The sequence below is a fragment of the Lemur catta genome, chromosome 16 (genome assembly GCF_020740605.2).
Source record: "Lemur catta isolate mLemCat1 chromosome 16, mLemCat1.pri, whole genome shotgun sequence".
Classification (NCBI taxonomy): Eukaryota; Metazoa; Chordata; class Mammalia; order Primates; family Lemuridae; genus Lemur; species Lemur catta.
This window is the reverse complement of record NC_059143.1, coordinates 5,142,693-5,157,419: the sequence shown is the minus strand read 5'-3', so window position 1 is coordinate 5,157,419 and position 14,727 is coordinate 5,142,693. Positions and strand designations below refer to the sequence as shown.

The 14,727-nt window shown below is 40.0% G+C and overlaps 1 protein-coding gene across 2 annotated transcripts in view; it reads right to left on the bottom strand.

The window, feature by feature from the left end:
• Nucleotides 1-14,727, bottom strand: part of PIEZO2 (piezo type mechanosensitive ion channel component 2) — a 441,466-nt gene that overhangs the window by 363,519 nt on the left and 63,220 nt on the right. For both annotated transcript variants that reach the window (XM_045527221.1, XM_045527222.1), the window contains exon 2: nucleotides 2,083-2,178. In XM_045527221.1, coding sequence (XP_045383177.1) covers nucleotides 2,083-2,178 — 96 coding nt within the window. The remainder of the gene's footprint in view (nucleotides 1-2,082; nucleotides 2,179-14,727) is intronic.

The following is a 14,727-nucleotide window of genomic DNA, read 5'->3' as shown; positions in this document are numbered from 1 at the left end:
TTCCTACCAATTCATGAGACATGTGTACGAACACAAACTCCAAAGTCTGAGTATGTTTAAACCTCTGTCTCCCTGAAAAGCTACACTGCATTTACTGTTCCATGCCCATCACTTGCATATGTTGATCTTGCACCACTAGAAATCTCGAACCCAGGATGTCTCAAAACACATATTTTAGAAATGCATGGGTTGTGAGTCCTAGGTATTCAGAAAAAAGTGTGTGACATCCTATCTTAGAGTCCCTCTGCAATCCCATAAGCAAACAAATAAATAAATTTATGTTGAATATCAGTCCATACAATGCTGCTCTTAGATGCCACCTGGAAAGATGCATGAGGGCTTCCCTTTCCAACCCATTCTTACCCCCTCTCCTATTATGAAAAGCACCAGCAGATGTCTATGCACTCACTTATGCTTTGTTTGTGCACTGACCTCGTAACATTTTGTTAATTTGGGATATTTCTATATATAGAAAGGATTTATTTTTTCCTTTTGATTTTATGTGTCATCTACAATCTTTCTGAGAGTGTCAGTTTCTGTTGCACCTGAGCATAAACCAGTGCACCTGGGCAAAAACGAATGGGCATTTCTGACATTGTTGCACATTGAGGGCTGGTTAGCTAGGGAAAAAGGAAAAGTTAGGGGGTATCATAGATGTTTAAAGGAGGAAATCCAAGTCACCTGATTTCCAAATAAAATAACAAAGGGCCACCTTGATATAAAAGTGATAGATCATTTAATTTAATATATAAAGGTACTCATTTTTAAAACACTTTATTGTGAATGAACACAAAACCTTCTTTCTTAGAAAAATGAGCTCCAAACCATGAAATAGAAGTTGCCTGTATGTTAAAATCTTGTTTCCGAGGACAGAAACTATTCTGTTTATGCTGAACCCTTTAGGAATGAGACTGTGGTGGGTGGGGCCCCATAAACCATGCATTTTGGGTTTGATAAGGATTTGCATAAACTCACATTTCTCTACCATTTCTTAACTTTATGTATGAAGGATTTAGGTGACATAGAAGCACTATTATTTAGATTCTTCTAGAGACAGAAAAATCAACATGGGATATCTACAGTCATAACTATTAGGATGAATGGTCATGATGTGCTTTATGAATTTTATACTAAATGGAGAGAATGGAAAAGACAGAGTCATTACTCATTGTTTTGTGTACACCACGGTCTTTACTTCTTTTTCTAAAGAGACCATCATTAACAAGGAAATCACCATCAATGACCTTTCTCATGCCACTCTGTAGGTGGGGTCAAATACAACTTCCTTTTCCTTTCATGTAAACATACGGCCATTATACTTACCTAAGACATTTGGCACAGTCCTTATTTCTTATAATAGCAGTGTTTTAAAAAACAATTTATTAAATTAACTCAGTGTGATTCATATTTATACTTGTGAAAGAATTTCAAATAAAAAAATTCACAAATCAGACCATGCTTCCTAATTAGAGCCTCAGAAAATATAGTCACTATGCTTTTCTATACCTTTAGGTTCTTGTAAAGCAACCAGAAAGGGATCTAAAGCTTTGCAGGAAAAAGCTTCAGGAACTATATCTCCACACAAATTACTCTCTTTCATTATGTTATTGAGGCATATTTAAGAAATCTCAACTGATGCATGAACAAGTTATGACTAAGACCAGGCTTCCTACACCATTCTTCTGCCTAGTGGCTGAAAACTGTTAGAAATAGCTCTGCCTCTTCCAACTGCCACCACATTCTCCCCAGCAAACCAATACACAAATGCATGTACCAATGTTGTCATGCCATCTTCCTTATTTAACTAGTGAAAACATTCCAGTTATACTGCCAAGTCTACTTATAAAGACCTAATAGGGAACTTATTAGTTGAGTAAGTGACAAAAACATGTTGAATCACAAACAAGTCCTATACAGCCTGACTTGATGTAGCTGTTATAATGTTTGACACCCAGTCTGTGCTGCACCAGCCCTGCTGCACAGATAACATCTCTGCCATTGGATAAAGACAATTCCCAGGAGCCCAGCAAAATATATTCAGACTGTATAACTCTGTGGTGTGGAATAGTAAAAATCTCTTACCTTGCATCGTCACTTTGGTTGGTTCTGAGAACAGAGGAATGAGCAAGAGGTAGATAAGGTAGACAAAGGACAGCCCATTGTATCGGAATGCACATGCTGTGGGTGGGGAGAGAGAAGAGAGGGAGAAGGTCATTAATATCCGCAGGCTGGTAGAACCAGGGGTGCACAACAATAGTGTGGGTGAGGGTACTGGATATCACTGGATCAAATGGTATCACTTCTGAAAGAGATATGTCAATTACAAAGGAATAAACTGAGTATTTAATCCATGTCCACCACCAGGTTGAGCATAATGAGAAACAGAGAATTAAAATACATGGTCCCTGCTCTTAAAATCTAACCAGGAAGTATGAAGGTTAAACAACTAAACTATTAAAAATAATAACAGCCACAATAATTTGTTAAGGGATGCACAATATAAACAGACATAAATTGTAAATCATAAAATGTTGAGGGGTGGGTGATAAATGTGCAGACTTTTTATATCAGCTTAAAATAGCCCAGTTATAACTATAAAATGTTTTATATAACCCTCATAGGAACCACAAAGCAAAAACCTATAGTACGTAAACAAAAGATAAAAGTAAGAAATCAAAGCATACATCTAGAAAAAAATCACCAAGTCAAAAAGGAAGACAGTAAGAGAGGAAGAAAGGAACAAAGGAACTCCAAAACAATCAGAAGACAATTAAATGGCAATAGTAAGTCATTAGCTATCAATAATTACCTTGAATGTACATGGATTAGTAGCCAATCAAAAGATATAGAGTAGCTAAATAAATAAGAAAACAAGACCCAACCACATGCTGCCCACAAGAAACCCACTTCACATTTACAAACACATATAGACTGAAGTTGAGATGATGGAAAAAGATATTCCATGCAAATAGAAACCAAAAGACAATAGGGATAGCTATACTTAGATAAAATGCACATTAAGCCAAGAACTGTAAAATGAGACAAAGAAAGTGATTACATAGTGATAAAGGGATAAATTCACCAAGAAGCTATAACAGTTATAAATACACATGTATCCAGCATTGGAGCACTTAAATATATAAAGCAAATATTAAGAGAGATGAAGGAAGAGATAGGTGGTAATATATAATAATAATAGTAGGGAACTTCAATATTCCACTTTCAGCAATGAACAGATCATCCAGATAGAAAATCAATATGAAAACATCAGACTTAAACTACATTTTAGACTAAATGAACCTAACAGACATATATAAAACATTCCATCCAATAGCAGCAGAATACATATACTTCTCAAGCACTCATGCAATATTCTCCACAATAGAACATAAGCTACACTACAAAACAAGTCACAACAAATTTAAAAAGACTGAAATCATATGAAATATCTTTTTCCACCACAACGGTATGAAACTAGAAATCAACAACAGGAGGAATTTCAGAAAATACACAAACACATGGAAATTAAACAACATGCTCCTGAGCAACCAATGAGTCAAAAAAGAAATTAAAAGGGAAATTAAAAATACCTTGAGACTAATGAAATCAGACACACGGCATACCAAAACTCACTGAATGCAGCAAAAGCAGTTCTAAGAGGGAGGTTTATAGCAATAAACACTAACCTAAAAAAAGAAGAAATATCTCAAATAATCAACCTAACATTACATCTCAGGAAATTAAAAAAAGAAAAACAAACTAAGCTCAAAGTTAGTAGAAAGAAGAAAATAATAAAGGTCAAGGCAGAAACAAAAAAATAGAGACTAGAAAAACAACAGAATAGACAAGATCAATAAAATTCAGGGTTGGTTTTTTGAAAAGGAACAAAATCGACAAACTTTTAACTAGACTAAGAGAAAAGGAGAGAAAACTCAAACAATAAAATTAGAAATGAAAGAGGAGACATTACCACTGATATAAATACCACCAATAAAACAAAAGAGACTACTATAAACAATTATACACCAACAAATTGAATAACCTAGAAAAAATAGATTCCTAGACACATAAAATCTACTAAGATAGAATTATGAAAAAATAGAAAATCTGAATAGACCAGTAACAAGTAGGAAGATTGAATCAGTGATAAAATTCTCCCATTAAAGAAAATCTCAGGACATGATGAATTCTACCAAACATTTAAAGAGAACTAATATCAATCCTTCCCAAATTCTTCCAAAAAATTGAAGAAAAGGGAATACTTTCAAACTCATTCCATGAGGTCAGCATTGCCCTAATACCAAGCCAGACAAGGGTAACACAAGAAAAGAAAATCTCAGGCCAATATCTCTGATAAATACAGATGCAAAAATCCTCAGCAAAACAGTAGAAAATCCAATTCAACAGAACATTAAAAGAATCATTTACTGTGATCAAGTGTGCTTTATCCCAGGGATTCAATAATGTTTCAAAATACATAAATCAGTGTAATACAGGACATTAACAGAATGAAGGACAAAAACCATATGATCATCTCAACAGATGCATAAAAACTATTTCACAAAATCCAGCATCTTTTCATGATGAAAACTCTTGACAAATTAGGTGTAGAATAAATGTACCTCAACACAATAAAGGCCATATATGATAAACCCACAACTAATGTCATAGTCAACAGTGAAAATTAAAAGCTTTTCCTCTAAGATCAGAAACAAGACAAGATGTCCACTCATGCCACTTCTATTCAACACAGTAGTGGAAGTCTTAGCCAGAGCAATTTGGCAAAAAACAGAAATAAAAGGCATCCAAAAGGAAAAAGTAAAATTGTCTCTGTTTTCAGATGATATAATCTTATAAAAAGAAAACCACAGCCAGGTACAGTGGCTTGTGCTTGTAGTCCCAGCTACTCGGGAGGCTGAGAAGGGAAGATTGCTGGAAGCCAGGAGTTTGAGACCAGTCTGGGTAACATAGCAGGCAGGACCCTGTCTCCATGCACATCCCTGTAGTCCCAGCTACTTGGGAGGCTAAGGCAGGAAGATCACTTCAGACCAGGAGTTCAAGGCTCCAATGAGTTATGATCACACCATTGCACTCCAGCCTGGATTATAGAGCAGGACCCTATCTCTAAACAAAAAAAAAAGAAAGAAAGAAAAAGAAAACTCTAACAAACTCTAACAACTCTACAAAAAAATTGTTAGAACTAACAAACAAATTCAGTAAACTTTCAAGAAACAAAATCAACATACAAAAATTAGCAGCATTTTCAAAGAAGTAGCAGTAAACTATCTGATATAGAAAGCAAAAAAATAAGTCCATTCTCAATAGCTACAAAAAAGTACTTAGGAATAAATTTAACCAAGGATGTAAAAGACCTCTGCATTGAATACTATAAAACTTTGATAATAGAAATTGAAGAAGACACAAATACAGTCACATGTCTCCTAACAATGATGATACAGACTGAGAAAAGCATTGTTAGCCAATTTCATCCTTGTGTGAACATCATAGAGTGTATTTACATAAATATAGATGATATTGCCTACTATACACCTCGGCTATTGGGATAGTCTATTATTCCTAGGCTACAAACCCATACAGCATGTTACTGTACTAAATACTGTGGGCAATTGTGACACAATGGTTAAATATTTGTGTATCTAAACATATCTAAACACGAAAAGATACAGTAAAAACAAACATGATATTTATTATAATAAAATCTTATAGGATCACTGTTGTATATGTAGTCTGTCATTGACCAAAATATTGTTATGTAGCACATAACTGGAAATGGAAATATATTCCAGGTTCATGGATTGGAAGAATTAATATTGTTAAAATAGCCATACTACCAAAGTGATCTACAGATTCAATGCAATCCCTAGCAAAATTTCAATGACATTTTTTAACAGAAATTGAAAAAAAATCTAAAATTTGTATGGAACCACCAAAAATCCCAAATAGCCAAAGCAATCTTGAGCAAAAAGAACAAAGCTGAAGACATCACATTACCTGACTTCAAAATATACTACAAAGCTGTAGTAACCAAAACAGTGCTGACATAAAAAAAAAAAGAGACACATAACTACATAACCACTGAAACAGAATAGAGAGTCCAGAAATAAATCTACATATTTATAGTCAGTTGATTTTAGACAAAGGCGCCAAGAATGCACAATAGGGAAAGGATGGTCTTTTCAGTACATGATGTTGATAAAACTGGATAGCCACATGCAGAAGAATGAAAGTGGCCTTTATCTCACACCACATACAAAAATCAACTCAATATGGATTTAAGATGTAAAAATAAAATGTGAAAGTGTAAAACTACTAGAAGAAAACATAGGATTAAAGCTTTATGGCATTGGTCTGGGCAATGATTTTTTGGATATGAGCCTAAAAGCACAGTCAACAAAAGCAAAAATAGATACATATGATTACATCAAACTAAAAAGCTTCTTCACAGCTAGGAAAACAATCAACAGAGTGAAGAGACAAACTAAGGAGTGGGAGAAAATATTTGCAAACCTGATAAGGGGTTGATATCTAAAAGATAAGAAACTCAGACAACTCAATAGCAAGAAAACAAATAACTCTATTTAAAAATCGGCAGAGTACTTGAAAAGATGTTTCTGAAAAGAAGATATACAAATGGCCAGCTGATATATGAAAAACGCTGAAAATCACTAATCATGAGAGAAATGCAAATTAAAACCACAATATCACCTCAGATTTGTTAAAATGGCCATTAAAAAAGATAACAAGACAAAAGATAACAAGTGTTTCAAGGATGTGGAAAAAAGGGAAACCTTGCACACTATTGGTGTGAATGTAAATTAGTAAAGCTACTATTATGGAAAACAATATGGAGTTTCCTCAAAAAATTAAAAATAGAACTACTATATGGTATATAAATCCCACTATTAAGTAAATATCTAAAGGAAATGAAATCAGTATGTAGAAGAGATATCTACACTCTCATGTATATTGCAGCATTATTCATAATAGCCAAGGTATGGATCAACCTTCATGTCCATCAATGGATGAATGGATAAAGAAAATGTGGTATATATACACAATGGAGTATGATTCAGGCTTAAAAAATAAATTCTGTCATTTGCAACAACATGAATGAACCTGGATGACATTATGTTAAGTGAAACAAGCCAGGCACAGAAAGACAAATACCACTTCATCTTACTTATATGTGGAATCTTAAAAAAAGTAGAACTCATAGAAGTAGAGAGTAGGATGGTGATTACCAGGGGTTTGGTGGCAGTGGTAGGGGGTTGGGGAGATGTTGGTCAAGGGATACAAAGTTTCAGTTAGATACAAGGAATTCAAAAGATCAATTGTACAGCATGGTGACTATAGTTGATAACAATGTATTGCATTCTTGGAAACCATTAAGAGAGTAGTTTTTTTGTTTTTTTGTTTTCCTGTTAGGTCCCACTTTATTGGTTTAGAATCACTAGCTTCTGTTCATTTTGCTAAGCTCCACTTTCGATAGTTTGTATTTAAAAAATAATAGGTTTTCCCTTTTGTTTTCCAAATATGAAACATAATGACATTAAATGTTCTTTTTAAAAGTATAATACATATCTTCCCTCCTCCCAAATCAAGGCTCACTGAGCCAAGCATGTCTAAATCACAATGGACTAAAATCTTTATCATTGAATTATACCAACACTGCAAAGTAGTGAATAGGAACTTAGCCCCGACCTTCAAAGGCAGATGAAATGGAATGGTTTTCAAGAAGCCAAGCTGGGTTTATCCCAATTTATATAAGGATTTTTACACAAAACATTGAGAGCAAGGATTGCACTTAGTAATATACTAAGGCCTTTGTTTAGAACCTAGACTTAGGCCCTAATTCTTACTGTAGACCTCTTGCAAGGGTTTTTGTCTCCCACAGCTTTACACTCAGTCCCAGTGAATAAACACCACAGCAACTACAATCTCACAGCCAGCCCACTCATGCCCAGCGACTCAGGGTAAAGACAGCCTTACTCCTGCAGCTCTGACCAAGTAAGTGATGAACAACCACTTTGCATGAATTAGAAATTTAAAAAATATAAAACACCTTCAGCCAGCTATGCGTAAGGAACCTAGTCTCCACCATGAACAGCAAGCCTCCTGTCCTTCAGTAGTCCTGTCTACTCCAAACCCTCAAGGTTTCCCCCAGCCTCAAGCAGCCTTGTTTCGAGGACTTGTGGGGCCTGTGATAAGCACTGCAAGTTAAACAGAAGCATGGGCCACACTCAGGGGTCTCAAGCTCTGAGTCTGTCACTCTATTTCTGCGAGGCGATGAGTTGCACACTTAGCAATGGAGCCGGCTGGTAAAGGGATAACCAGGTTACAGGCACACTGTCCCAAGGATAAACCTGGCTTTAGTAGCATCAGGTTGTAATCACTATGGATTAGAATTACTGATAAAGTGTGACAGACCTCAAGAGAGCAAATGATTTACCTCCCTGCTGTCATATCCACAGAGTAACGCCTCTAAGGTCATACATTAGATGAATATAGGCACAGGAACTCATTCTTTATGCTTGATGACCTTGTTTTCCCACTCCCACATGCCACCAACAAAAGGTGGAGTGCAGTGCGGGGCTGACCATAGAAGGAGGAATGGCAGACTTGCCACAGAAGACATTCTCACCCTGGATCGGGTCTCACCTGCCGCCTGGGGAACTCACAGAAAGACAAGTTTCATACAATGCCAGACTTTTTCTTTTGCCAGCCAACAATCGGTCACATTGCCTATGTCAAGGTTACACGGGAGCCCCACGGTACAAATGTGGGCCAGGAGCAGATAAATCTCCCTCGGGGCTTTCCAGAAATTGACACCATCAGCAAGGCCACCTCTGGGAGCAGGCACCCAAGGGACTCCAGAAAACCCTTCTCTCCTGGGACTCTTGGGGCCTCTTCCTTAGGCATCAAAAAGCCTCCTCCATTTCTGGACCGAAGGAGAAGCATGTTCAGGTCACAGGCTAAGCTGGCAGGTGACAGAGGGCAGTTCCTTCGGACGCCAGCAGAGGTAGACTAAGGCAGGCCAAGGGTTTAGAAGACGGGAAAGGCCGTTTTCTTGGGGCTGGCTGGGGCACCTCCCCTTGCTCCTCTCTCCAATTAAATACAAAAGGCAACCATGATGATTGTGAGGAGAAAGAAAACTGAAGTCGTGTCTCGGACCTCGTCCCACGGACGCCTTTCCTGGCCGGGTCCTGCCACTGCTTTAGAAGGGGCTGCCGCCGCCGAGCGCCCTTCGCGTTCCAGCTGCGCTGCGGCGCGGGCGGAAGGCGTCCAAGCGGCAGACACGTGGCGTGGTCGCGCCCGAGCGGCGGCCGGCGGGGTACGGCGAGGGCCGGCGTCCTCTGTGGGCGTCTCTGAGGGCTGGGCGCCGGCCCGCGCAGGTCCGCATGGCTGAGCAGGCCGCGGTCACGCTTGCGACGGAGGGTGGCGCTGCCCGGCACCGCGTAGGCCTGTGAGAGGCACGGGAAGCTCTCAGCAGCCGCGGGCCGGGCGGCAGAGCAGGCGCTGCTGGCGCCGCCGCCGGGATCTGCGCCTGCGCGGCCGTGGGGGGCCGAGCGGCTGACGGCGCCCCGGGGCTGGGCGGCCCGGGGTGGGGGGGTGCGACCCGCTCCCGCCCGGCCCCGCCGCCTTCTGTGGAGAGTCAGGGCGGCCACAGCCTCCGCAGCGACGGCCGCGGCCACCTCGGGCCTCGGTGAAAGTCCGGAGTAGATGTTACATGTGTTCTCACCGCACAAAAAATAAGTATGTGAGGTAATGCACATGTGAATTAGCTTAACTGAGCTATTCCGCCATGTTATACATATTTTAAAACATAACGTTTTATATAGTGAACATATACTTTTGTCAATTAAAAATTAAATTAAATTAAATTGAAATCTAACCAGGAATCCAGAACCGATATACCTCAATGAAGACAGGGGCTATAATTAAGCTCCATATTAAAGTGGGCATATTAAAATCCCCCGAAATACAGAGGACAGTGGGAATGGTGGGGGCTGGAAACAGGACGGGCTGCCCGTGAAAGAGAGGAGGAAACTGAGGAGAAATGAAAGAGAAGAAAAATATTTCTTAAATGCCATCTGTTGGGGCCTCATGTAATCCTCGCTTTGTAATAAGGACACTCAGGCCCAGAGAGATTCAGTCTCACCTGAATCCTCCCTGCCAGGATTTGACCAACGTAGAATTTGAATTCAGGCTCACCCAGTTCCCAAACCTATGCCCACTCCCGTGTCACGAACCCTCAGGTAGCCAGAACCTCAGAGATGTGCGGGGTGGGCACCCTGCCTCTGCAAGTTCCCATTCCCCATCTGTAAAATGGGCATATTGTCTCTAACTCATAGACTCACTATGAGGAATAAGTGTAATAATACACTTAAAATACTTGGTTCCTGGCCTTATCCATAGGAAGCCCTCAAAAATACTAGCAGTTATAATTATCCTTAATATTCAGTAGGGAGAACATGGTGTTCAGCATGTTATGTGGAAAGAAGATGAGCATACTATAGCAGTTCAATAAAGAATCTTATTAGATTAATACAGAATGACAACAGACAGGAAGGAGTAAGTATAAGTCTGTGGGATGAGGAGACTAGTTTCACAGATATCACAGGAGGAGAAATGTTCAAAGAAAAGTGGTTGGGGAGAATAAGGAGGGCAAGGAATAGGGAGTTGGTATGTTAAACAATAATGTGCCTCTGACAGCTTTTGATCAGGAGAAAACATTTCAGAAGGATTAACCTGGTGATTGTACCTGAGTGGGGTCGATAGGAAGCAAAACTTAACAGTTGCAGTAATTGGGGTAAAAATGCAAACTTGGGGTGGGGTGGTGATGCTGCTAACTTGAAACATCAGCAGGTAGAGAACAAAAGCATTTTGCCAAATAAATATGGGGAGGTATAAAGAGCAATTATGTACAGAAAAATAACTACAAGGCTTACAACCCAGGTAAGAATGAGAATTATTGCTATAAAAAATGCAAAGTTTAAGAATAAAGGTGATAAATTTACCTTTCCACACATTCATGGAATAAAATCTTATGGAAATGGTCAACACATGTCATGGACAACATTGCTGCTTAGTGGCTACCAACGGAAATAAAAGCTAGCCCAGAACAAAGAGGTTAGTCGAAACGATAAGAAAGGATGAACTCTCCGAAGGCAAGAGCAATAAAGAGAAGCAAAAAGGATGAAGGTGCTTGCCTTGAGTATTGCCTATCTGTGAGGTGAGGGGGCAGGAAAACTGGCAGGTATGAAAGAAAAAAAGCAGCAGAAAACTTTAAGAAAGATATGAGGAAATCCAGGAAAGTCCAGCTTCACAAAAGGAAAGGTTTTCAAGAAAGAAGTTCAGTGCAACAAGGAGACTAATTGGTCATGATTGTCAGTAAGGATGTCCTTGCAGCCTCTGCAGAAAGGCTTCAGCCCACAAGGAAGGCAGGAAGTCAAAGTATAGAAGCACAATAAACATGCTGTCAGAGCCAGGAAGCAAGAAGTGGAGCCCCAAGAGCCAAAAAAAAGAGGAAAAGGGCTGAGCAGAGGAAGCCGGGAGTGGACATGGCCTTGGTGCACCTAGTTACGGAGGTGCTGAGCATCTGGGACTGGGGCACAGTGGAGGGTGGGGGACATGCCAGGGTTCAAGTGACAGGGTCCCTGGACCAGATCAAGAAGTGCTCACCTGAGCCACAGTTTGACAACAGGAGCACAGTGCACACCAGCCAAGGACCTGCTTCTGGTGGCTCACTCTGGAAGTCAGCAAGGAAAGAAGTGAAGTGGGGCAACGTGAGGAGCGGTGTGGTGTGGAAGAGTCGAGAAGAAGTCCTTTTTCATCCCAAAGGAGCCACACACGTGTATCTGTAGCTTTCTATACCACCGTCCACATCCCAACCTCCTTTCTTAAAGATGCAAAGCAGAAAGAAGCGTCCGCACCATAGATGAAAGTGACAGGCAAATGCCTAAATGAGGCAATATACAAGAACAAGAACACACACCTGAATTGTCTTTCTGACTGTGTTTTCCCTTCTGCCTCCATTGGAAGGGAAGTGCTAAGTCAACAGCAAGTCCAGGGAAGCAGGGAAACCAAAGGCGCAGGGGTGGAGGCAGCTGCAGCCTTCAGCAGGAGCAATGAGTGGCCCCAGGAGAGTGAGATTCAAGGGTAGAGGTGAGCTGTCCCTGTGGGGCCCTGTGGGAGAGACTGCCAGGCAAAGTGGAAACAAGCCTGGGTGGCCTGACCTGCTGAAGACAGCCCCTTGGAGAGCCAGGTGTGCAAGCAGAGGCGCGGAGCAGGTCAGATTGTGCAGGGCCTGGCAAGGGATCCGAGGACTTTGGTTCTTACCTGAGTTTGAGGTTGCCTGGCCCCTGCTGTGCTTGCAGCCCCATTTCCACCAGGGCCCATCCTGTGCTCTGCACTGATGTTCTTACTATGTATTTCTCCCCGATTGACTGTCCAGGGCTCAGCGAGGCCAGGCCCCCTGCTGTAGGCCCCCTTTCCTTGAGCATGATGACAAATGCTCTGTATGTATTTTGTTGTTTCTGTGTTTTATAACCCCAGTAAGTAAGGCTTTCTATTAATACTATTCATGATGGAAATATGTCTAATTTCCTATGATTACCTTTGAAAGTGGGAGAAGAGTATCTTCTCTTGGTTTCCCACATCATGACCTTAGTTACCATTATTTATAGCAAAATCCAAAGAGCTTGCAAAAAGGATAAGCTAGGCCTAGGGTGGTGGGCAGCCTCTAAAACAGTTCCCAGTGATCCCTACCTCCTGGTATTCCACCTGTGTGTGTGATCCCCTCCTCTTTAGTGCAGGCTGGACCTACTGACTTGCTTCTAATGAACAGAATACAGTAAAATTATTCAGGTACCACTTCCAAGGTTGAGTTATGAAAGGACTGAGGCTTGTCCCCCTCTCCCTTGCTCTCTCTAAGAGAGCCAGCGGCCATGTTTTCTGTTGTCCAGTGGAGAGGCCCACGTGGCAAGGAACTGAGGCTTCCAGCCAATAGCCAGCCCTAAGCAGTCAATAGTCACATGAGTTAGCTTGGAAGCAGGTCCTCCTATGACTGTGCCCTAACCTGGGTGCACCCAGATTGTGGCCTGCACAAAACTCTGAGCCAGAGGATGCAGCTAAGCCACACCAGGAGTCCTAACCTGTTTGAGTCTGTGTTTGTTGTTTTAAACTGCTAAATATTTGCCTAATTTGTGTGAAGTCCTAGATAACTAATATCCAAAATAAAAAAGTTAAATACAAAGTAACCCACCTCCAAAAATGACTTTATTTACTTTTTGTCTGAAATAAGCCCATTTGACTGATGACAGTAGCCAGATTGCTGGATTCTCTGCTCTACTTTATATGTGTGAAGATGATACCCAGGAGTTATCCAAACTTGTGAGGGCTTTAAATGTCATATCTAAGTGAGTTATCTCCATCTAGGGCAAAACATGCCTTTGAACTTGGCAATAGGCACATTCAAGCTAGAAAAGCCTTAGGAGGCAAATAGTGACTGCTCCTTTATCAAGTGCGATGTTGCCTTTGCTGGGGACCTGGAGATACTTAAAGCACTTTCATTACTTTTCACAATGGGCTGTCATATTCTGGCTGCTCAGCAGTCCCTGACACCCCCTTGCCTTGCAGGGGACCATCAAGTCAGCTTCCCTCCATCCCCTACCTCAAGAATTTACTGTTGACAGATCCATGTGTTCAAAGGAAAAAGATTATTGCTTTAGCTAAGAATGCACCATAGTTTCCACTGTTCCAACTTGGCTTTAACCATTCAAAATTATACATAAATTCCCCCAGAAGGATGACAACAGCTGCCAGTAATTTCCCAAACAAAAGATCTTGTCAGGCCCCAAGAGCTCACACTTAAAAAAGTGAGATAACAAGTTACCAAGTGAAGTGCTTCATAAATATCAATACTGCCATTTGAATCCCAAACACTTGGACTGGCCTCATTAATGAACTTTATTTTCTAAAGATGAAAGTTGGTGTATAATTTTGGAAAAACTCTACAAGTAGGAAAAATGATAGATTTGACTTTGACAACCTGAAGTTTATCAGTATAAATAGGGGGAAATTATCAAACATAAAATGGTTAAGATATCCACATAACATTTGTAAAAATACTTGTGTTGCAATGTATGTATAATAATTTCCCCATTACTACAGTAAAATCATGGAGAGGCTTATGCACACTTTAATTTACCATTTTGTATTTTGTATTAGTTTTAGATTATGTTATTAAAGATCTCAGAGCCGAATTTTTAGCAAGATGTGCCCTCCCAGTTCCTTCATCTCTTAGCAAGGCCAAACAATGTTTCACTATTAATGGCCTGGGAAACAGTGCCTTAAATGTTTAGAATCTCCATTTCAACTAAGTGCATTCTGCAAGGAGCTTTGTTTACATTAACACTTGCTGGAGCAGTAGATAGAAACACATTATTCTAAATAAGCAACTTCAATACCAAGTGACAAAAAAGTTCATTAAATTCAGTGATTCTAGAAACTTTTTGTTTGTTTATATTTTAATATTTTTCCTTCTGTACTCGGAAGCAATCAATTCCTTTTAAAAGTATATTCTCTCAAAATTCTGGTTATTTTATAAATAGAAAAAAAAAAAGAACAGCTGCAAAGTATTTACAATGGAGCAGGAAAAAAAATTTACAATTGTAGATTTTCCCTAAGGAAGCAAAACTATCAAAG